The sequence below is a fragment of the Xiphophorus maculatus genome, chromosome 22 (genome assembly GCF_002775205.1).
Source record: "Xiphophorus maculatus strain JP 163 A chromosome 22, X_maculatus-5.0-male, whole genome shotgun sequence".
In the NCBI taxonomy this organism is placed as follows: domain Eukaryota; kingdom Metazoa; phylum Chordata; class Actinopteri; order Cyprinodontiformes; family Poeciliidae; genus Xiphophorus; species Xiphophorus maculatus.
Window position 1 is genome coordinate 19,295,110 of NC_036464.1, and position 23,626 is coordinate 19,318,735.

Below are 23,626 nucleotides of genomic sequence, written 5' to 3' on the forward strand. Positions count from 1 at the left end.
GCAAAGTCTCTGTTCCTGTTCTAACGCACTACATGATAAAGTGATGTAGATCCGTGTGTGTGTGTGTTTTTTTTTTCTCAATGTAATTTGTGTCTATTATAAATTTCTTCTTCAATGTGCTGAGTGCACCGTGCTCACATTAGCTCTGCCCTATGCAATGTGTGAAAAGGATTTGTCTCGGAGCCGATCTCTTCAGTAAAATGAGATGAAAGTTATCGGAGTACCTCTGGGGAATTTATTTTCTTTGAAGTGAGGAAGGATCTTTGTGCATTGTGTATCTAATGTAGAGGTGAAAGAGACCATGAATTTGATGAGTGTTGACATAAAGAGATGACGGCGAACTTTTTATGGCTGGCAAAAACAGGAATTGAATGCCTGACAACACTTGTCTTTGCTCCCAAAACAAGGTCAGTGGTTTCTGTCAGACCAGCTATCTAGACTTTGAGGCTCTGCTGAGAAAAGTATCTCTAACTGGAAACTCTACTGCCATGTAAAAAAAAAAAGGTTCTGAGGGTCTTTGCACAGGAAGCACCCTTCACAATATTGAAAGATGTGAAAGTGCATGCGCACAAGAACTTATTGGAAGTTTTTAACCACTTGTTGCCATTTTTATTTCTGTGGCACAGTTCAGCAAAGTCATGCCATCTAAGTTTGTGGACCTGGTTATGACAAATGAGAAGAGCTGATTGGAAATCCAGGAAGCAATTTATCCTTGCTTTTGTAGAACTACCTTCTTTGAAACATTTTAGTTTTTTGCTAAAATTGCCGGTTAACAAGCAAAGTATTACCATCTAGGATGTCAACTAGGGTCAGAACTATCAAATATTTTAGTGAACAAGAAGTCTGGAAATAATTTAATTCTTTTGATAATGATGTGCTCTTTCTGGCATAGGTTGTCTATATCAGGTCTTTCTAACTTTTTTTAATCATCTTTGTCGCAGCCTTCGGTTCCAAAAAAGCAAAAATAAACTCCAATAAAGGCTGTGGGTGGTAACGGGTGGTTTGGGCTTTGTACGCACTTTTACTCATTCATTTATTGTTAAAGTTGAAATAAAAAGTCTTGTAACTTAGTTGAAATAAAAAAATAGTCTCGATTTAATGTTCAACTGTTCCAGTGTTCAAGTGTTCAAGTGTTCAAGTGTTCAAGTGGTCAAAAAATCATTCTACCAAAGCCTCCCGTCCACACCAGACATTCACCAAACAATCCACCAAACAATCCACCAAACAATCCACCCCGCACCCGGTGTGTTCTTAATCGCTCAAATTGGTGGGCGGGTCTAACAATTAACAATGTAATCTAAATAATTCCAAATATAAAAATGAATTGCAAATTTTGAATCTAAATTAACTTAAATATATTTCCACTACACAAAGAACAAAACAAAATTGGTAAAAATTATAATCTACAAAACTTTTACATAAATGGCCACGACATCCCGGCCCCTAATTCATGTACAAGAATTACATCTAACATCTGCATAAGTGGCCATTAATAAATGCAAAATTAATATCATTAGCAGACTTAGCTCTTCAACAATATTTTCTATTAACAAATACTTCATTTTAAACATTAACTTATGCAGTATACAATTTTTTTTTTTTTTTTTTTTTTTTTTTTTTTTTTTTTTTTTTTTTTTAAGTTCATATGTCTTCTTAGTGAAAAAATTAAAAAAGGTAAAAACAGTCAATGTTCCATGACTTCCACGTTCTTCTATTGTCCATGTGCATGGTCTGTGTGTGTATAAAAGTGTAGGTAGTAGAATGAGATGTTCAGCATGTCAGTAAATGAGTATCAGTGTAAATGTAGAGCCAGAGGTTCCAGAACTTAGCTCAGTTGGAGACAAACATTTGCTGTCGTCTCTACACAGCCTCCAGCAGGAGACATATCTTGTTGATCGGCTTCTCCAGCTCATTTGTTCTCGTCTTGACTCGCACATGTCGAACCAATCCACTTGCATCTGCCATGGTTTCTGTGATGCGTCCAATAGGCCAAGAATTTCTTGGTGCAGCCTCGTCAACAACAAGCACCACATCATCAATGGCAAAGTTCCTGCGAGTCTTGTTCCATTTCCGTCGCTCTTGCAACATAGGGAGATATTCTTTCACCCACCGTTTCCAGAACAGGTCCACAATGTATTGGGCTTGCCTCCAACGTCTCCGCGTGTACAGGTCCTCCTTTTTGAACAAACCTGGTGGTAGCACAGGCTTACCTTTTAACTGGAGCAAATGATTTGGAGTAAGAGCCTCTAAATCATTGGGATCTTCAGAAGAAGGTGTAATCGGGCGATCATTTAATATAGCCTCCACTTCACATAAAACTGTGTGCAAGCCTTCATCATCTAGTACTTGCTGGTTTGTGATGGAGCACAGTATTTTCTTTATTTCCTGCACCAGGCGCTCCCATACACCACCATGATGGGCTCCATAAGGAGGGTTAAAAGTCCACTTTATGCCATCTTGTGCTAAGCATTTTTGGATTTTACTTTGCTTTAGCTCTAACATGGCTTGCTTCAACTCACGATTTGAGCTGACAAAGTTGGTTCCGTTGTCCGACCGGATTTCCTTGACTTGTCCTCTGCGGCAGATTAATCTCCTGATGGCGTTTATGCAGGAATCTGTATCAAGAGAATGTGCCACCTCAAGGTGAACTGCACGACAGGTTAGGCATGTGAAGAGAACTCCATATCTTTTTACAATAGTTCTCCCTCTCTTCACTTCTATTGGTCCAAAGTAATCAGTACCAACATAAGTAAATGGTGGAAGATCAGTTGAGATTCTGTCAATAGGAAGATCTGACATTTTTTGCTCACCTGGCTTTTGTCGTTGCCTTTGACACACCATACAGTCTCTGATGATCTTTCTGGCTGCTGAATTAGCATGAGGGATCCAGTACTGTCGTCGAAGGGTAGAAAGCATGTGATTTCTTCCTCTGTGTCCAACCTTTTCATGGATATGTTGAAGAATGAGCTTTGAAACATGACTTCCTTTAGGCAATATTGCAGGATGTTTTGTTTCTTCAGGTAAGGCTGCTTTGCTCAGTCTGCCTCCCACTCTCAACACACCATCATTAACAACAGGATCAAGCTTGTACAGATGACTTGACTTTTTCACTGCACCAGAGCTCAGAGCAGCCATTTCATTGCCATAATGTTTTCTCTGCACAACTCTCACTATGGCTTCCTCTGCCTTGGACAGATCATCAGTAGTGAGCTGAACATCTGTTTTATTGTCCTGTTTATCACACATTTGATTTCCACAGTGTGCAGTTAGCAACTTCTTTGTTTGTAGCATTTCTTTTAGTTTCAGGAGCCATGCTACACATCTTTTTAGCTTTGTCCAACTGGAAAAGTACATTAGCAGCTTGGTGGTGGGACACACTTCTTCCAGCACAGCTGCACATGTCAGGACTTGATCTTTAACCTCTGGATCAGCTTCCAAATGGACAGGTAATTCTTTAATCACTGCTGGCCATTGGATCTCAGGTTTTGTGAGGAATTCTGGCCCACTGATCCAGGTGGAAGACTTTAAAAAAGAGCCAACCTTCATGCCTCGAGAGGCTGCATCAGCTGGATTCAACTTTGAGCTGATGTATCTCCACTGAGTAACCTTTGTAAGATCACGAATGGTGGAAACTCTATTAGCTACATAAGTTTTGAACCGTGTTGTTGTGTTTGCAATGTACTGCAGGACGGTTGTGCTATCAGACCAAAAGACTGATTCACTCAGATTGAGTCCAAGTTGAACTAACAGCATTTTGTCCAGACATACAGCTAAAACTGCAGCAGCAAGTTCAAGTCGTGGTATAGTGATTTGTTTTAATGGTACTACCCTTGCTTTACCAATAACAAAGGTAACGCACACTTCCTGTTTGCTATTAGTTAGCCTAAGATAAGACACGGCACCAAACCCAGTTTCACTGGCATCACAAAAGTGATGCAGTTGTGCACTTCTTATTTCCCCAAATCTTTTGGGTGTGATGCATCGTCTGACACTAAAGTTGTCAAGAAGAACTAAATCTTTGATCCATTTTTTCCAAACTTGTGCCATTTCTGGTGGAATTGTCTCATCCCAGCCAAACTTCAGTTTACATAAATGTTGAAGAATCTGTTTAGCAGGGAGAATAACTGGAGCTAAGAAACCCAAAGGGTCATAAATAGAGCTGACAATGGACAAAATACCACGTCTTGTTAGTGGTTTGTGCTTGTTTACAATGCTAAAGGTGAAAACATCTTGGTCAACATCCCATTGTACCCCCAGGGCTCTTTCAGTGGGAAGCTGGTCCCGGCTAAGATCTAGCATCCTTACACCTGTTGCTCTGTTTTCCTCAGGGATCTGCGAGAGGACAGAGCGCTCACTACACACCCATTTATTGAGCCTAAATCCCCCCTTGGCACACACCTCAGTGAGCTGTTGATAAAGAGAAATGGCCTGCTCAACTGTCTGTACAGACCTGAGACAGTCATCTACATAGAAGCTGTGTCTGATTGTATTAATAACCTCTTCTGGGTACAGATGTTGGTTGTCATCAGCAGTCTTTAAAAGTGCATATGTGGCACAACTAGGGGAAGAGACTGCACCAAAAATATGGACCAACATTCTATGTTCAACAAGCTCTTTTGTGATGTCACCGTGGGGCCACCAGAGAAAACGTAAGTAATTTACATGTTCCTGAGCAACTTTGACTTGGTGGAACATCCCTTTAATGTCCGTCATGAGGGCTATTGGACCTTGCCGAAAACGAATGAGTACACCTAATAAGGTGCTAGTCAAATCTGGTCCCTGTAACAGCTCTTTGTTCAGTGATGTTCCAGCAAACATTGCAGCACAATCATAAACAACCCGCAGTGTTTTCTTACGGGGGTGGTAGACCCCATGATGAGGTACGTACCACACCTTTCCTTCCTCATGTTCCATTTGATCTTGTGGTACGATTTCTGAATGTCCTTCCACACTAACATTATGCATAAATTCTTTGTACTCTTCAAAGAATAACTTATCCTTCTGAAATCGTTTTAACAGACATTGCGCCCTCTGCTGGGCCACCTGTTTGTTGTTGGGCATTTTTACTTCAGCATTACGAAAGGGTAACTTCAGGTGATAATGACCATCTTTAAGCACCGCTGACTCTGACATGATATCCATGAACTGTTTGTCTTCTACAGACATTTCAGTTCGCTCATTGCACTTGTGCTCTATAAAATCCTGATTATACTGACTGACCAGCATTTCTTCCAAACTGCTTATTGAGATACGGTTCACCTGAATAGAATTAGCAACATGTCGATTTCCTTCACTACCCTGATTGAGTGGACCATTAACAACCCAACCAAGGCGTGTTAGCACAGCATAAGGCCCACTACCTTCACTGTTAACTACTTTCCAAGGTTCCAATGCTTTGGGAGAATTTACACCAATGAGCAGCCCAATGCCAGCATCTATTGGTGTCAACTCAACAACTTTCAAATAAGACCATTTTCTTAAGTCTTCTTCTTTAGGGATGTTTTCTTTAGTGACAGGAATGGACTGTTGAGTATAAACATCAGGCAACTTCAAGTACTCATTTTCTTTTAAAGCAGCTACTTCCAAACCAGATAATCTATAGCTACTTGCAGGTTTTTCCTGACCCATGGTTTTTAGCATGATTTCCACTTTCTTTCCAGATGCATTTAACTGCATCATCAAAGCCTCTGTACAAAATGTTGCAGAGCTGCCTGGATCTAGAAAGGCATAAGTCTCCACAATCTTTGTCCCCTTTTCCAACTTTACTTTTACTGGGACGACTGACAGAACACACTCATTAGACCCGGCCCCAGTGTAGCTACCAACATTCAAAGATACAAGAGCATTTGAGATTGGTGACTCTTTACTCTCAGCCTTAAATGCTTGGTACTGCTGCTCTGTTGGTTTAATATGCAGAACAGTAGGGTGACTTTTATTACAGGTGAGGCATGTTAGACGTTGTGGACAGGTCTTACTCATATGTCCCTTCTGTAAGCAACCAAAGCATAAACCTTTACTTTTAAGGAATGTCACCTTTTCTTTGTTGGCTTTCTGCTTAAATGAGTCGCATTTTTCCATGCAATGGTTTCCATCACAAAATAAGCATCGAGCTCGAACCAGCTTTGTAACCTCATGGTTAAACTGGACCTGTTTGTCACTGGTCTGTTTAGAAACCACAGCAACAGAAGTGGCAAAACTGCTGCTTTTAGTTTTAAAAGGAACCTTTGATGGTTTTAAAGCCATCTTTTCTTTTGCAGTTTGACCTTCTCCATAAACAGGATCCAATGCAGCTTTTGTTTGTTTTTCCAGAAAATCAAGAAGATCTTTAAACTTTGCTCTACGATCATACTTTTCTGCTATGTCAACCACAATTAATCGCCATGTATCACGAAGTCTAAAAGGCAACTTTGAAACAAGAATTCTCATATTGGTTGAGTTTTCAAGCTCTTCAATAAACCCAGCTTCATCCATTGTGTTGAAACAACTTCTTAAAAAGAATGTATAAGCTCTTAAAGCTGCAGCATCATCAGACTTTAAGACTGACCAATTCAGAGCTTTGTCTATAAATGCAGATGTTATTTTTGATCTGTTACCAAAGTTCCACTCAAGCTGTCTTTTTGCTTCCAAGTAAGCAGTTTGTGGACTCATGTGCATACAACTTCTCACTAAAGCTCTAGGCTGACCTGTGGTAAACTGTTCTAAGTAATAAAGCTTGTCCTGCATGTTATCTGTCTTAGTTTCTATTCCTTGCTCAAATGCCTTAAGAAAGGACCTAAAATGCAAAGGATCTCCACTAAAAACAGGGATTTCTACAGATGGCAGGAGTGACAGTCTTTGTTGTTTTACAAGCATCTCAGTGATTTCATTCTGCTTCATCATAATCTCTGTTAATGCACTACTATGAACATCAACCTGAGAAGATATTCGTCTTGGGCTTTCCCCTTCTGGTTTCACTTTTAATGTTTCATTAATAGGTGTATCTTGGGGCATTGGCAAAGGTACAAGAGTAGACAATTGTTTCTGTGTTCTTGGAGCCTTTTGAGCTGTAGCAGCGGGTATGAACTCAGTAGATATCGCAGAAACTGATGTATCCTGATTTATGACACCAGAGCTGGAAACATGACTTTTCTGATCTTGCGTAGAGTTGTAGATTTTCATCTTTGCATCCGCCTTCACCAGCTTGGTTCTCAAAACCAATGCTTCTTTTCTTGTTTTTAACTGAAGTTCTTCCAGCTCAAGCGCATGCTTTTCTTGCAGCGCATCCACCTCCGCCTTCAGAGCGGCTCTTTCCACCTCGGCTTCCATCAGCGCCATTGAAGCCGCACGGGAACTTTTACTCCGCGAACTAGAAGCCTTACTCACTATACTGGGCGCTGTGCTGACTGGTTTAGCTGCGGACCCAGATAGCCTTTCAGAGTCTTTGCCGACCGTTTGTTGCGCAGTCTGTGAGACGCTGTCATCCGGCTCAACGTTACGGTGATGAGATGCCGCCTTTGATTCAACGTTCAATGCTGAACATACTTCGCTCTTCTGTGCATCTCGATCGCCATCCATCCAATTTTCGATGTCATCCAAGAACTCTTTAAAACTGATCAGCTTTGGTTCGTACCAATCGCCGTGATCAGTTTCTTTTTCTTCATCGCTAAGCAGTCTTTGAACTGAAGATTGCAAGTCCATAAACTCCGTTAAATAATTATTAAAAGTTTTCATATGCTCCTCTATGGAGGTTTTTGATTCTCCCGCATCAATTAAAGCATGAATGTCATTTCTTTTTCTTGTCAGCACGCTGAGTTTGGCTCTGCGCCTTTTAATTAAATTAAAGAGTTCTTTTTCTTTTTGAAATCCTTCATCTTGTTCATCCATTTTCAACACAAATTTCGTTTCTCCAAATCCAAAGGAAAATTGTCCAAAACAAACTTTTCACTTTGCAGTTCAGGCTCTGCTCTTTCCAACAAAGCACCGCATTTACTCACGAACTTTGCGTCTTCTCCAAGTCCATTACGTGAAGATTCAGTCCTCCAAGTTCGATCATCCAAACGTTCCAAGCCAGTCCAAGAAAAATAAAAATATAATGATTTTTTGACTTAAATGTCGCAGCCTTCGGTTCCAAAAAAGCAAAAATAAACTCCAATAAAGGCTGTGGGTGGTAACGGGTGGTTTGGGCTTTGTACGCACTTTTACTCATTCATTTATTGTTAAAGTTGAAATAAAAAGTCTTGTAACTTAGTTGAAATAAAAAAATAGTCTCGATTTAATGTTCAACTGTTCCAGTGTTCAAGTGTTCAAGTGTTCAAGTGGTCAAAAAATCATTCTACCAAAGCCTCCCGTCCACACCAGACATTCACCAAACAATCCACCAAACAATCCACCAAACAATCCACCCCGCACCCGGTGTGTTCTTAATCGCTCAAATTGGTGGGCGGGTCTAACAATTAACAATGTAATCTAAATAATTCCAAATATAAAAATGAATTGCAAATTTTGAATCTAAATTAACTTAAATATATTTCCACTACACAAAGAACAAAACAAAATTGGTAAAAATTATAATCTACAAAACTTTTACATAAATGGCCACGACAATCTTCCTACTTAAACCTTAACTGTGTCTTCACTTGTTTAACTTTTGGCACATATTTGGTAATCTGTTTTAATTTTTTTTCTTAGGAACTTTTCATAAGACATCTTGGTTCCATAAAAATATTAATTGTGAGCTTTGACTTTGGCCAGAGCTGACTCTGTAGGTATTTTATTCTCAGTCTTATAGAGAAACAATATCCTTTTAGCACTCTAAAAATTATAAGATACCACTAATACTGTAGGGGAAACTGTAATAAAATGGGTCAAATCAGGTTACTTTTAACATATTTCCAAAAGAAATACCACTTAAAGTTGCTAGAAGACTAAAATACCTCAAAAAAGAGCTGTCAGATCTAGTCTTTGTTCTTAAAGACATTTTTCTTATTTGAAAGGCGTCCTCCGTTCTGACTGTACGGCTTTCATGCTTGAGGGCTCTTTCGCACCTTAAGAGTTGCAGAGGTCTTCTGGTGTGAAATGCACTAAAATAGATCCTAAAGGTAGAATTAAAATAGTTAGCTTGGAGACAATGAACACTTGCACAATTTTACACTTTAAACAGAATATCATTACATTAAATAGAAACGCAGTTAAAATTGTTGTCTTTAGTAGCTTTGCTTAACATTTAGCTTGAAGTTTAGAACCTGGTTTGCTAGGTAAGAGTTAAAACTGTGACTTTAGTGCAAAGTGACAGACTTTGCAGAGGTGTTTTGATTTTGTACTTGTAGTGGCAGTCGACAAGATTAGAGTGAAGATCTTGCGGCTTAAAAACAGGCATCAGCACTAAGCTCAACGTGGGTGCAAGTAAGCAGGTCAAAGAAGTCAGCGGGAGAGTTGTGAGGAGGGTTTTATCAAAGAGCATCTCTCTACCTTTGTCACGTACATGATGGCTATAGGGAACACTGAACTCTCTCAGCTGTGGGTGACCTCGGCGATCCTTTACTGCGTTTCGGGAGACTGGTAATGGGAATTCTAAAATTAAGTGACGAGGTACTTAAGAGATTTTCCTCACTTGAATTCAAGTCATTTAAGTAAACAATTCTGAGCGAAAATTGCCATATCGGTTACCTCCGTGACCCGCTTTCAGACCAGCGAACGGTGGAATAGATGTTTTTCTTTTCAGATCTTTGGTGCAGATCGGGTAGAAAATGTCTCAGTTGGAATGTAAAGTTTACTTTCTAGCCTTTGTGACACATTTTGTTCCATTTTTATCCGAGTACGGAAACATGGTGACACAGACCTGCGATGTCCTCAGCTATTGTTTGCTTTTCCAACAGCCATGTCCATGTGGGTCCCTCCTGCTGAATCTGGCACAAGGCTGCGTTTTCTTCATATTGGCCCCATGTGTGGCTGCTTTGAGTGGTGGGTGTGTGAACAGTTGTCCTCAATCTTGACAGATTATTTGTTTTTTTTGTGTGTTTTTTTTTCTGCTGAATGTTTTGCCAAATTGGACTGCATGTGAAGGGATTTTCGAGGCATCAAGTGAGATTATCAGTTGATATTGATTGCATTAAACATTGGCAATATAGCTATTATTGTTTTCTTTTGTTACACCGACAGTTGGCTCCAACTAGTAAATATAGCTGACAGCTTCAGTAAATGATTAAGAATATTGTACTTTCCTTGTAAATATATATAATATCTGTATCTTTTTTTTTGGACCAGATTTTTTTTTTTGTGGAAAGTTTGCTTTTCTGCCAATGTGCACTCGTCATTGGTCAATACATTTACACAAATTTTAGATACTTAAAAAAATACTTAAGACACAGGTGTCAAACTCCAGTCCTCAAGGGTCGCTGTCCTGCAGTTTTTAGATGTGCCACAGGTACAAAACACTGGAATGAAATGGCTTAATTACCTCCTCTTGCGTAGATCAGTTCTCCAGAGCCTTGATGACCTAATTATTCTATTCAGGTGTGGTGCAGCAGAGGCACATCTAAAAGTTGCAGGACACCGGCCCTTGAGGACTGGAGTTTGACTTAAGAGGACATGACAGATTTTATTTGAAGTTGAGACGCAACAGTTAATTTTATTTCTTATAAGTTTATATAATCTTAGTATGGGTCGAATGATGACTCCAGAATTACCAGAATAAGTTTCCTAGATTTAAATCCATGTAGAATAAATTAAATCAGGTATAACTGTTATTTTATGCAATTATGCTCGACTAACTTTAATTTGGTTTTCATTCCAAGTGCTTTAGCAAAATGGTACCTTAACTCACACATACAGTTCATGAATCTCAAACTGTTTTATTGAATCTCTAATTGGTATTTAACTATCCAGTTCATATTTGACAAGTTCAAAGCTATGTTTTAAGCTATAGATTGTCAAATGTAGTCATATCTCGTTACAGAAAAAAAGTGATGTCCTACTTTACTTTAGCACTGTTAGGAAACCATAAAGGAGGTCAAATTTTAGTTTTTTTAATTTGTTTATTGATGTAAATTGTAAGTTTTCTGTTTCTTGGTGTGTTTGTCCTTATTACCAACACCGGCTAGCATGCAGTGTGCAGCTACAGGTGTGTGTGTCTGTGGTTTAGACAACTTGAATATAGTACATCCTTGAAAATATCTGACACCTTATAGGGGCTTTAAGCAGTAGAAACGGTGTACTGGAAACAGAGCAGGCAATTTTCAAATGATGGACAAAACCCACTCAGCATACGGAATAGATGAAAAAATTAGAACCTATAGACTACAATCAACACAACGTAATCACTATTCCAATACGCTGCTCTATATTTAAAGGCAACCTTAAACAAAATGATTGAGCTAGCAATATGTGCTTGTAGAGGAAGAGTCCCCCTGACTCTTCCTCAGAAAGAAAGCTTGCAGTATACAGAAAACATTCCTGTTTTTCCTCCAGACTCAGAGAATGCAAAGCCAATTACAAAATTATTCCCATTTCCCAGATACTGTAACAGTGCACTGCTGTTTTGAGATATGTATTCAAACACACAGCTTGGTCATTTGGTGTTAGTTTTTATTTTTTTTTATTAAACAAAATCAACTTTTCCCATGTATTTTGTAGTGTGAAATGTCATTTTTTCCCCCTATGTATTCTCACAGTACAATCAGTTAATGTTGATCTGAAAGAAAACATCTTTAAACTTGGCACTTAGAAAACAACCACAAAGAATTGTCACCTTTATTCATTGAGAACAAAATTTACAAAGCCATTCGAACAGTCGTTTTTTTTTTTCAATCTTTTAGTTTTTTGTTGTTTTTTTTTTAACTCAACTGTGAAGAATATTCAAAATACACTTTTTAATGTTGCTTTTTATTTGTACTTACAAATATCTACATGAAAGTCTTAGAGAGAGTCCTGTCGTGTGTTCAACTCAACTGGTAATAAAAATCCTTTGTAGTGTTTATTTATATCTCCTCATACTGTAGGCACTCCAGTTAGCTCTGGACTCTTCTGTTTGAGCTCGAGTGTTTGTGAACGTTCATCATGCTCAAATAGATGTCCCGTGGCTGGGCGCTCTGGCTTCTGGGATGGGTCCTCCTGGCACTGGTTGGTAGGACAATGGCATGGGTGTCTTGACTGGGCTCTGCCGGAAGAGACCCCCATTGGGTGCTCTGTGTTTGCACCGGATAGAGGGCATCGTGGCACTGCTAAGCGGCAGAGGCAAGGTCCTGCCAGCGGCTGCTCCCAGTGTCCTTCCTGCCCCGTGGCTCTCCCGAAGGAAGGTGGTCACGGACAGAGGCGGGGGCCCGCGGTGTGATGGGTAGTCTCGAACAGACAAGGCCTCCAGAGACTGACTGGGCTGGATGCTGCCGATGTCAAGGGTGGAGATCTCGATTGACTGACCTGGCAGCTGCTTGTGGGCTAGATCCTCGTCCAGGAGGCTGTTCAAACGCTGGTGGACCTGTTCCAGGTTCACCTCTTTGTCCTAAAGATGGATGGAAAGGAGGGCAGTGCCAAAGAGTGGATGTAGAATAAAAGGAAGAATTGTGTATGGAGGATTTATTGAAACAGAAAGAGCAAGGGTGTTATTTAGGAGGGGGATGATAAATAAAAGTGAAAATAAATGCCAAGTTGGGGGAAAAAAAAGGTTAGGGGAAATGAAATGAAAATGCAGAATGAAAGAAGAGATTTGTTACAGCAGGCCTCGTTTTCAATTTTACTTCTAAATACACGCAGTGCAGTATTCTACCAGCATAAGAACATGCATTCTCCATGCAAGTTTGAAAGATGCTGAAATAAGTCTATTCCAGCTTTTTTCATACAGATTTCTTACTTTGATATTTAAGTCAATATTCTGAGTTTTCAATAATAAAACTCAGTTACTGTCAAAAAATATCTCCAATTTGAGTTTCAACTTAAATGTGTTGCTTTATGCATTGGGGTTTAATTTGCTTTGCATAATTGGTTGACCGTGAGGCGAGACACATCCACAGTCAGAATCATCTGGTCACAACACTGATTCCAATGCAACACATAAATGCGGAGACACATTTAAACATTTAAATAAGGTAACTTAATATTCATTTCTTGGTAGGAGTGTGATGATGCATCTAGCTTACAAGATGCATGATGTTGGTCTCATGAGATCTAGACAAGAGTTTAGCAATACTAAGGTAGATAGTAAAATAATAGAAAAAAAAAACATTTCAAAGAAGATTTCATAGGTTTGACTGGTCTTTATTTTTACCCTGGTCATCGCTTTCCTATGCAATTATGCTCGATTCTGTCTCTTCACTGCTAAGTCTGGGCTTTCTGCCATTGAAGTGGACAGGGCCAATCGGTGAAAAGAAGGTCTGAACAATGACATAAAGTATCTTTCTTTCTAGCAATCATCCAATTTGATCATTCTTGTAATTTCAGATTTTGACTGAAAGGAAAAAAAATGCAATCTTCTATTGGAATCTTTGATATGGCTCTATTTGGCACCAATTACCAAAGCAACTTTGGTTAGCCAGTTGTGAAAACCTTAAGACACTACAAATGACTAACGTTTCTGAATAGTCAGCCTCTATTCAAGTGCTGAAAATGCGACAAAACAAGCAAAACAAAATTATGGTTTTATAAGTGCTGTTGCTCAGCCCCACCAGTTGTTTGTTAGCAGACAATCAACACAGAGGCAGTTTAAGAATTGCTTTAAAATTGAGTTTTAGACCTAGATTTAACAGGCTGTACAGGATTTAACACATTTTACTATCTGGGGATGAAAGCAGCTGGATAGCAGTTTGCAAAACAAACTAAACTAAGGTAAGAAATTTCGTTATGTTTTGAGATTAAATTATCTTGTGTCAGCAGATTTCACCACACCCCTCTAATTCTATAAAAAAATAACTTTTGGTTTTAAAATGGCTTTCAAATACCTACTAGTTGGGAGATGAAGCCAAACAAAGAATCCGACTGTTTGAGACAGATTAACCAATAAATGTTTTCATGCTTCATTTTCTTTTTGTCATATTCATGCACCCATCTAAGTCAAACAAAACAAGACGGTCAGACACGGGACAGACTATGAGATGAAATAATGGATGATGTGCACTCCTGCCCAGCCCCCTGCCCTGCCCTGCAGCGACCAATCGACTATAAACAATCAGTTTGGTATTTTGGGTTGTATTGGGTATTTGGGTGAATCAAAACTCTCAACCTCCTCCACTATTGTCACATAATATGTCATAAAAAAAGAAAGCAGTTTGACATTTTCAGAAAGTATTGATGATCAGATTGTGTCCACACTGATTAGTAACCAATTGGAAAAAAAAAAAAACTATTATCATTGCACTGCAATCGTGTGTCCCATTTAATGCATTTTATAAGCATTATGATCTTAAAACACCAGAAGGTGGGTCTATCCTCAATAAAAAAATGTAATGGCCTCAAGATTATAAAGTTGAGAAATGTTTTTTTGGAGAAAAAAACAACAAAAAAAAACTGCCTTTCTACATCTCTGGTTCTATCCAGAGCTCAAATGTCTCACTGGCAAATCTTCAGTTTTGTCGTATTTACAATGCCTTTGTCCTTTGTAAGGACCATACTCTAAAAATGTTGACAGTTTCAGGAGGACTTAGTGAAACCCCTACTGTATAGGAGTATGTCAGCCACACCCCGATCCAGATGCACAACTAATTTTTACAATTTCCCCCATATTTTTGTGTTCAAGAATAATGCTCTGTTCGTATTATTTTGACTGAATCTGGGAGAAATCTCTAGTGAGTGAGTTAGGTTTAATACTGATGAAATGTTGTGTTATTTAGTTACACTTTAAAGCTTTTTTTGCATTTTAAAATGTCAAAAGTTGCAGACATCTTGAGATAGTGCTGTAGAGTTGATTTATCTCAGTACTTTCTTTTCTACGATCGGCTCAGAGACAAAAACATTGCCAAGTGTCATTAAAAGGTTAACATTCAGTCGTATGGTAAATGTAAGGGAGCGAAAAAAGGTTTGCTGCTCTTTAATTATGGAATTTATTTTGCAGGTAAGATTGCTGAGTGGATAATTTTTAGGATAAAAGCATAAAACTAAGCTATAACTCTAATTCAGTCGCAGTCAGTCTTGAAGAGAGTCAGTCTTGATCCTGACATAAATCTCCAGTAGCATCTAATTTCACAGATTGTTAGTGCAATGGATCTTTTCCTTTCCTGTCCAAGTAATGCCAGGTAAAAAAAAAAAAAAGCAAAGCTTTGTCAGTGACGTCAAACCATTTGGCTGATCCCTTTAAATTGTTTTGTAGATTTTTATTTTAAACAGCTTTCACTGTCCCTACACACTGTCCATGGTGCCACCAATAAATCTGAACTGATACCCAAACCAAATCCGTTGAATACAATACGCTCATTCTCTGCAGGCTTGAAAAATAAGCTGTATGAAATTGTTCTGAGGAACAATATTCCTAAATAAGACAGTCGCTTTATGTTTTTTTTTTTTTTTCCATATGTCTGTTTTGACAGTTTTGCAACCCTTGCAGAAATTAAAAGAAAGCAAAGGGTTAAAAATGATCCTTGACTAATATCTTTAAACTGATACACACAGAAAAAAGTCAGATTGCACAAACTATTTCACTTTTCCAATATATGTAAAATGAAGACCTTCATTTTCATCCCTTGGAGAGAAATATGATTGAACAAAGGCATATTTTTGTTTATTTTTATGTTGAATCTCATCATATTTGGTATTCTGAATATTCAAGGTTTTTTGTAAAACCATAAGTATTGACTTATTTAATTAATTTTTGTTATGCTGGAGGTTTTGCTTAATACATATCTGACTTAAACTGAAAATATTTGTTTGCATACTACATTGTAAGATGCAATCATTGTGAAAGATAATTGTAAAACATAATTTCTCAAATCCTAGAGGAATATTAGACATTTTGGAAAGAAATAAACAACAAAAAAACCTATAGGCAGTGTTGTCAACGTGAACATTGTGTAGATGTAATTATTATGAACAGAGTTTTAGAAATCACCTGCAACATATTGGACTTTTTTTTATTGTTAATTATCCCTCATTTCTCTGCTCCTTTCTCGGTTCTTTCCTTTCAGCCTTAAACTTCAGCTTTACAGTGAATAGGACTTCAAACAAAGAAAGATGTTGGGTGAAAACACCTCAACATGCCTACAAACGTAATGACTACACCTAGTATTCTGCAAATATCGCAGCCTTTGAATTTCAGATGACAAGAATTTGCGGTTATAAAAGCAGAGATGCAATCAAACTCTGAACTAGATGTTACCAACAGTAACTCATGTTCTTGTTGCCATCAAAGTGCATTCTAATTTGGTCCTGTTTCTGTCATGGGACTGGGCTTTAAATGGGTGTTTTCATCCAGTATTGTAGGACTGTGGAGGCAAACAGGTTGGTAAAGGCTCACACTTTAGTTTAGGGATCCATGTCAAGCCTTAGTTGTCTGGACGCCTCATGCGGAGGGGCTGCCCAGTTCACAGCAGCAAAATAAAGGCAGAGCTCTAAAGCAATAAGACTTGAATGGATTAGCTAAAGAGAGCTATTGCACAACTGAAGCGCTTATCGACTCAGAGTACAATTTCAGTTTGTGGTTCTGAATTAACAATACGATGTATACTTTTGTCTTCACAGCTTCTCCCACATGAGCACCAGCGACAGATTTTTGTGAAACCAATCGTCATTTCTCTTAAGTGCCAGCATGAGAGAAGCCTCAGAAGTCCCCGCCTGAGCACCCCGCCTCTTTCCCAACATGAGAAGGAATGAGCAAATTGATGTCTGAACTATCACCAAGGGCACACCTATTATAACTGGGTGTACTGAAGCTCTACTAAATCGGGGCTGGCGTCACCGCCTGCTGGATCCATAAAGTAGAGTGTGGCAGTGGCATCCCTGGGCAGGACCGGGGGGCCCGGCGGCCTGGGTCTCGACCGAGGCCTTGGTGGGGCAAGGGGACCCGTGGTGACCACCATGGCCCGGTTCTGGTTTAGCAGGGCTTGGCCCGACGAGCTGTCGGTGGTCACCTCTTTGGGCTGCTCTCTCCGGCAGTGGTTGCTGTTCCACAAGGTTTCCAGCGCCGCCACAAGGAGGGCGAGCAGAAGCCCGGCGGCTAAGATACAAAATACGCCGGCAAAGCTGTGGAGACGCAGCGCTCGTCCTTCTGGCTGTGCATCTGCATGGCTCTGCAGGTTACAGCGGCCTTTCTTTGGCCACCATTTTTGTTTCAGGATGTCTAGATCGCCTTTTTCCTGCAGCTCCAAAATCCTGCAGAGAGGAAAAAAAGATTGGTTTCAGACCCTTTTGGCCTTAGACGTGCATGTTCATGTTGCATCGCAGCAGGCAAATCCATCAGATGCAATGATCAAAATTAAACATTAACTGATAAAATTGCTGAAATAGCAGAGCAGATAATTGATAATTAGCAACTTTTTATGGACAAAACATGAAAGAAATTTAGAAAATAATTCTTGGGCAGATCAGAGCAATTACCACACTATTATTATGTAACAATAATTAAATCGCACAGCTCATTAAATAAATCTAATAAGGAAAAATGCAGCACCACTAATGGTATCCATTTGCATTGACTGTACGATCATTAAAAACCCATATACGGTAAAGTGCTATTAAACACTGCAGGTTTTAGTTTACAGCAGCAGAGTGCAAAACATAATGATTGATTTTAAACAAGATCTAAAAGCCCAGTTTTTGAGGAAAAGAAAAAGATGAGGGGGGATGGAGGTGCTGTTGCATGATAATGAATTCCAATACTTAAATACAGCTACAACCTTACAAACTGTACAGTTAATGTATAAGAGCACAAGCAATAGAAGGAATAAATTCAGCTGGAGTGCACACACAGGCGAGATCAGCGGTTCAGTTCAATTGTAATTAGGAAGCCTTTATAGAAGTGAGTGGTACATAGACACTGCTAGTTTTCCTATTAATTCAGAATTAGATGTTGTGATAAGATATACTTAACCAGCAGAGTATTTCGTGTCATTTTATACTACATCATAAATAATGAAAACATAAAATAAAATGTTTGCTTTCAGGTTCAAAACTTTGGTAGAATTGGAGGATATAAGATCATACACCTATAATATCTTTATGAGAATAGTATTAAAGGTGCATTTCATAAAATTTTGATGTAATTGAATAGTTCATTTATGCCAGAGATTGAACTAAAAAGGTGAAACACATTAGAATACACATTATTACTGTTAATTTTGGTTATGCCTCACAGCTCATAAGAATTCAGTTTAATTAGAATTAGAGTTGAGACCATCAGACTTGTTTTTTCTTAAAGCAGAAATGTGATCTTGTGGTCTTATTTTGTGAAGGAAAACTGATTTGACGCCCCCTGCCCCCCACTAGGATGGAGGGCTACAAAAGGTCACTGCTAAAGAAGCTGGCTCTTCAGAGTTGAGTAGAAGGAATAGTGGGGGGGAAACTGCAAAAAGGACGGGGATGACTGCAGATTTTAGAGAGCTGTGAAGCAAAGTAAACGCAACTGTTTAGAAATCCACAAAGTGTGAACTGCAGCCGGAGTCAGTCCTTCATGGGCAACCACACACAAACCCATCTAGGACATGGGCTACACCTGTCGCCTTCCTTTTGCTAAGCTACTCATGAGCCAGATGCAATGCCAGAAGCATTTTAACAGGAGTTGGGAGAAACAGGACTGAACCACAGTCATGTTTTCATTTCATTTGGAAATCAAGGTCCCATGGTATGGAGGAAGAATTGAAAGGCACAGAGGCTAGAGGGGCTTTCAATGATCAGTGACGTTTCATTGGGATTTAACAAGTTTTAAGTGAGCACAGCAGTCCTGCTAATGACCTCGTTATTTGACTCGGGTGTGTTGAAGTAGAGATACATCTAAAAGTTGAGGGAGACAGGCCCTCAAGACCCTGGTCTAAGATGTACTATCAAAAGGAAGATGCAACTGTAGACCCAAAAAACAGTTGCAAAGATACAACATAATCCAAAAATGTAAATGAGCTGAATGCCACCATTGGGTCTTATTAAAAATTTAAAAATCATTTTATTTATAGGAGAAAATGACAAAAATCTCACTGTGCATTGAATCTAAATAAAATGAATTAGTAATATGAACTTTTTAGATGTATCGTAATTTATTGAAAGCACCTGTATGTAAGAGATTTAATTTATTATTATTTTTGAAAGATATATTATTTAATTCCATGCTGAAGAAACACTCATGCAATGGAACTAATCATTTCAGAGTGTTGGACAGCTTTTATAAGAATTTAGTACATGAATGATTAATTTTTTTTTTATCTTCTGCCACAATATGATTGGCTCATGCATCTCTAAATGCTTCCAAATGCTGTTCAAGAAAACAGCTAGCATACATATGCTTAATTTCTACAACTATATCTGCCTGAGTGAAGCTATCACATATAGTGGAATCTTTTATTCTATAGTAATAAAATAAATATCAGTTGAATATCAGTCAATTTTTTTTATTTCAAATTCAGTGAAAACAAGAAGATCCTATCCTGCATGGCTGCTAAGTTACAGTACAAGCACATACACATATGATAAAGCTTTGTGCTTTTTGAACAAAATGACATAATTGAGCCCATACAGAGTTTGCTGTGTCTACAGTGAAATAAATAGGTGATTATACAGGGTTATATCCACCTGACCTTAAACGTTGATGTGGATTCCGTTTCTTTTCAATCAGTTTAATCTTCATATTTAAAATCAAATTCCACAGATTAGAGAAACACTGTTGCCCCGATTGAGTATTTGGAAGATCTACCTAAAAATTCTGTTCAAAATATATTAATGGCAGGTCTAGGAAATCACATTTTCAGTGTAATATTGGTATTCTATCCACACCTTTCAATGACTCCAGATTGGAGCCATATGTGGCTCAGGTGTTAGAGTGCTTCTCTTCATAAAGGAGATTTATTACAGTGGTTTCTGATCCCATTCACATCTCATGTTATAAAAAACAGGAACACTTTCACATCATGTTGACACATTATCTCACCTCATCATCAGCAATATACAATTCATGTCACACATGTTCCATTTTCCAATTGCTGATGAACAAAATAAGCTGTAATGTTTTACCCTACAAACCTCCCCTCGTCACTGTGAGAGTTGTTTATGTCCTCTGCATTTTTTATTTTTTGTACATAATATTCTGCTTGTTCTGCTTGTTGCTTGTTCAGAGCCTTTCCCATCAAGCTTTCCTGTGTTTAATAAATCATATATAAAATCAGGCATTTTGATTTGATGGTTAGAGAAAAGCATCCAAGCAATTTTCTTGGACAAAGTTTCTGTGCTGTGTATTCAAAATAAATCAAGGTTCACATTGTGTGGACATACAGGCATACAAAGAAACCGCATGCTGTTCTGTCTAAAAGCAATTAATTTCTGTGAAAAAATAAATATCACTTTATTCAGTTAAAATAATTTTGATTGTAGCAAATATTTTAAGCTGCAGTTTGTAAAAAAAAAAAAAGAAAAAAAAAGCTAATTTTTAATTAAGATTTGTGTGGAGCAGCGTATCGGCCAATAAAAGGTGATGTTTTTATTTCAGGTGGTAGTTACAGTCATAACTTCAAAAATGCCAAAAGTCTTTTGTTTGAATGATTAAAAACCACTGCCTTTTCTACCAGATTAATTCTTATTGGATCGATATGGGACGGTATGAAGCGATTACCAGGATACGTACTTCTGAGAGAAGAGGTCTCTGTACGGACTGCCGTGTTGCAGGGCCATGCCGTAGCCTCTGGTGCTCATGCTGTTTCCTGCTACAGTCAGTGTGCAGTCGTCATCTGCCAGGGCAGCGTACTCCACCACCGCCATGTCCCACAGAAAGGCGTACGACTCCCTCTTTGCCTGTACATTTGAAACAGTTTCCACAACACCCATGCAAAAAAACAGGAACATGGTAATTACGTAACGGCATGTTCATAGCAACGCATCGCAGACATGGATTCCAAAGCTTCAACAGGCATTGTTTCATTCATTAAATAGCATAGTTTAAAGTTGCAGAATGAATTTACAACAGATTTAAATTTAATTAAAAACTAAAAGCAAACCAATACAATGAGTACTAATGACTCAACGTTTTGTATTACTGTAGTTCCTACCAGACTGTATTCTACTCGGGCATTATCAAGGTTGTTTAATTACATCAACCTACCCTCTATTGCCCTTGTCTTTTTAAAAAATAAATAAAATAAAATAGAATCATTATTTTACTTTCAAATCAAATCAAAATACAAGAATACTTTGTCCTTCTTGATTCAATTTGTATTGCTAGTGGGGCAGTGCGCCGAGTTATCTTCAGTAGGAAACACAGTTAGATTGAAATATTCTAAATGTTTTCTAAAGAATAAAAACAGTCTGAGTCAATGTTGAACAACAACCACACTATTGGATTTCTTAGGATATGGTGTTAAAATGTCTTTTTACTTCCAGATTCTCTGCTGAAAGAATAATGCAAGGCACAAAATTGGATTTTCTAGCCACAGTCTAATTTAAATTCTCTTTTTTGTCAGCTTAAAAATGGCCAGAGGTCAGCCCCAATGTACGTCTTTACAGGGCTAAAAATAAACTTACAGTAAATTTGCACGTACTTAAGTTAACATTGTCAATTAAAAGACAGAATTAAAACATGCCATTCCGTTACACAAAGTTTGAAGTGAAGGAAACATTTGTCATCGTGTTACTATAAATGCAATCTAGTTAAGTCAAGATGTCTAATCATATGCAGTCTGCTTTGTTTATATTAAAGAGATTAAATTGTTTTACTAATGTCTGTTATTTAAATATTTGCAGACATTTACATTATTTTCTTAACATAGAAACATCTGTTTTGTCATGTTGAAATATTACACGTTACTAAAGCTGCCCTGTTATGTTTATTGCCTTTTGTATTTCTTAGTCCTAATTTAGATATTTTGGGAGAGATATTTTTAAATTGTAGGATTAATGGTACTCTACAAGTTGGTTCTCCAGGATTTAACAGCCACCATTAACTCTCACCTTTTTGATGCCCTCTGATGGACTTGAAACAGAGTTATCAAAGCCATTGTTCTTGTTGACGACTTTCCAGAGTTCAGCAAACGTGCTGTCCTGCTCCAAAGGGTTGGTGCCTTTAGCATGGAAATATTCGTACACGGCTGAGTCTCGCACTGTCCCATAGGCAAGGTCCACTTGTTTGGAAAGGTCCTGGAATGACCTTATTTAGGGGCAAAAAAGAAAAGTATTAAAGCACCAATAGGTTTCTCTAAATAGTATTTCCACGTATCAACACATCGTTAAGTGTTGGCACAATGTTGGTTGTCCTTTTTAAAGAACTTAAGGGATAGATTAATCCACATGTTTTAAATTCAAATGATTGCTCTCATCAATAATTTCATATTTAAACACATTTGTCAAGCTTAAAATTTTACAACTCCATAACTTTTAGTGACTTTTAAACAAGAGACTTTACTGTTTTTTAAAAGGCTCAGCATTGCAATTTCCAAACTGAAACAACCATACATCCATCTAGCTACACACCTTTAGCCTCCTTTCAGCTATTTATCAATTACTTGAAACATCCATACAGTTTTAGATTTCCTTCTTGGTTTTACTTTTCTGCATATACTGTTCAGCCCAAAATTATTCATAACTTTGAAAGATGTAACATTTTCATTTAATCAACATGTTTATCAGACTAGAATACTAAGTTCTAGTTCTAGCCAGAGTAAAGAGCTGAATCTAGTAGAGAATATGTGAAAGGAGGTAAAGATTAGGGTGATGGCAATGCGACCTTTCACTTGGAGCTGATGACAAAGAATCAAGTACTTGAAATACCTGATGAAAAATGCAAAAACATGCAAAAAGCTGATCAGTAATTATAAGAGTTTGATTGCTTTAATGCCAGTGAGGGTTTTCCAACAATTTTTTGAAAATTGTATATAATTACATCAGTTTAAAAAATAAAATGCAACTAAAACAGATTTTTTTTTTTTTTTTTTTTACTTTTGAGAGTTACATATGAAAATAAATTTAACTTATGACCAGTTAACTTACATAAACTTAAATGGCGTGACTAACCAGCTGTCATTAATTAATTTATTTGTTTTAATATTTTAAAGTCTGCTGCTCATGGATACTTACAAATATTTAATTTAAATGCCTAGCATAAAGTTACCATTCTGAATACATACTTGGACAGATAAATAGATGGATGTATAGATAAAAGAACAGAACTATTGCCAAGCTTGTCCTTTGTTCAAATAATCGGATCAGAATGAGAAATTCATATCAGACATGCCTTCTCTCATCTACCTTATCAGCATTGACCATTAGATTGTAATGACTTGATTTATGCCAAGCCAGGCATATTTTTAGTTACGTAAGCAACATTGAAGTAGAGCCACAATCTCAAATAATAAGTATTGTGAAAGCTGTGAATAGGTTCAACTCAGCCATTTTCTCTGTATAGATGAATTTTATCTGCCAGCACACATGTAGTGTGTCTGTGGTTGGCTGGATACGTTTTATTTTTTTTAAATGTATAAAATTTAATATTCCCTCCAATCTGCATCTTGAACAAACTCAGAACATTCCCACAACAAGATGAAAT

General features: G+C 37.9%; 2 protein-coding genes across 3 annotated transcripts in view; both read right to left on the reverse strand.

The window, feature by feature from the left end:
- Positions 1 to 1,658: 1,658 nt before the first annotated feature.
- On the reverse strand, positions 1,659 to 6,257 carry LOC111606516. Its single transcript, XM_023327194.1, has 2 exons — positions 2,811 to 6,257; positions 1,659 to 2,648 (listed from the first exon to the last, which is right to left on the reverse strand). Exons 1-2 carry the CDS (start codon positions 6,241 to 6,243, stop codon positions 1,861 to 1,863), a joined length of 4,221 nt encoding a protein of 1,406 aa, XP_023182962.1. The 5' UTR covers positions 6,244 to 6,257; the 3' UTR covers positions 1,659 to 1,860.
- A 5,303-nt stretch (positions 6,258 to 11,560) lies between these two features.
- The window catches only part of LOC102235150 (glutamate receptor ionotropic, delta-1), a 233,988-nt gene continuing 221,922 nt past the window's right edge, over positions 11,561 to 23,626 (reverse strand). Inside the window, exons 13-16 of one of the 2 annotated variants that reach the window (XM_005804171.2) lie at positions 22,036 to 22,231; positions 20,717 to 20,883; positions 17,025 to 17,265; positions 11,561 to 12,475 (exon numbers count right to left, since the gene is read on the reverse strand). In XM_005804171.2, the coding sequence (XP_005804228.1) occupies positions 12,038 to 12,475; positions 17,025 to 17,265; positions 20,717 to 20,883; positions 22,036 to 22,231 (1,042 nt within the window). In that variant the 3' untranslated portion in view covers positions 11,561 to 12,037. Of the gene's footprint in view, positions 12,476 to 16,802; positions 17,266 to 20,716; positions 20,884 to 22,035; positions 22,232 to 23,626 lie in introns of both variants that reach the window. The other variant, XM_023328070.1, reaches the window with a different exon arrangement.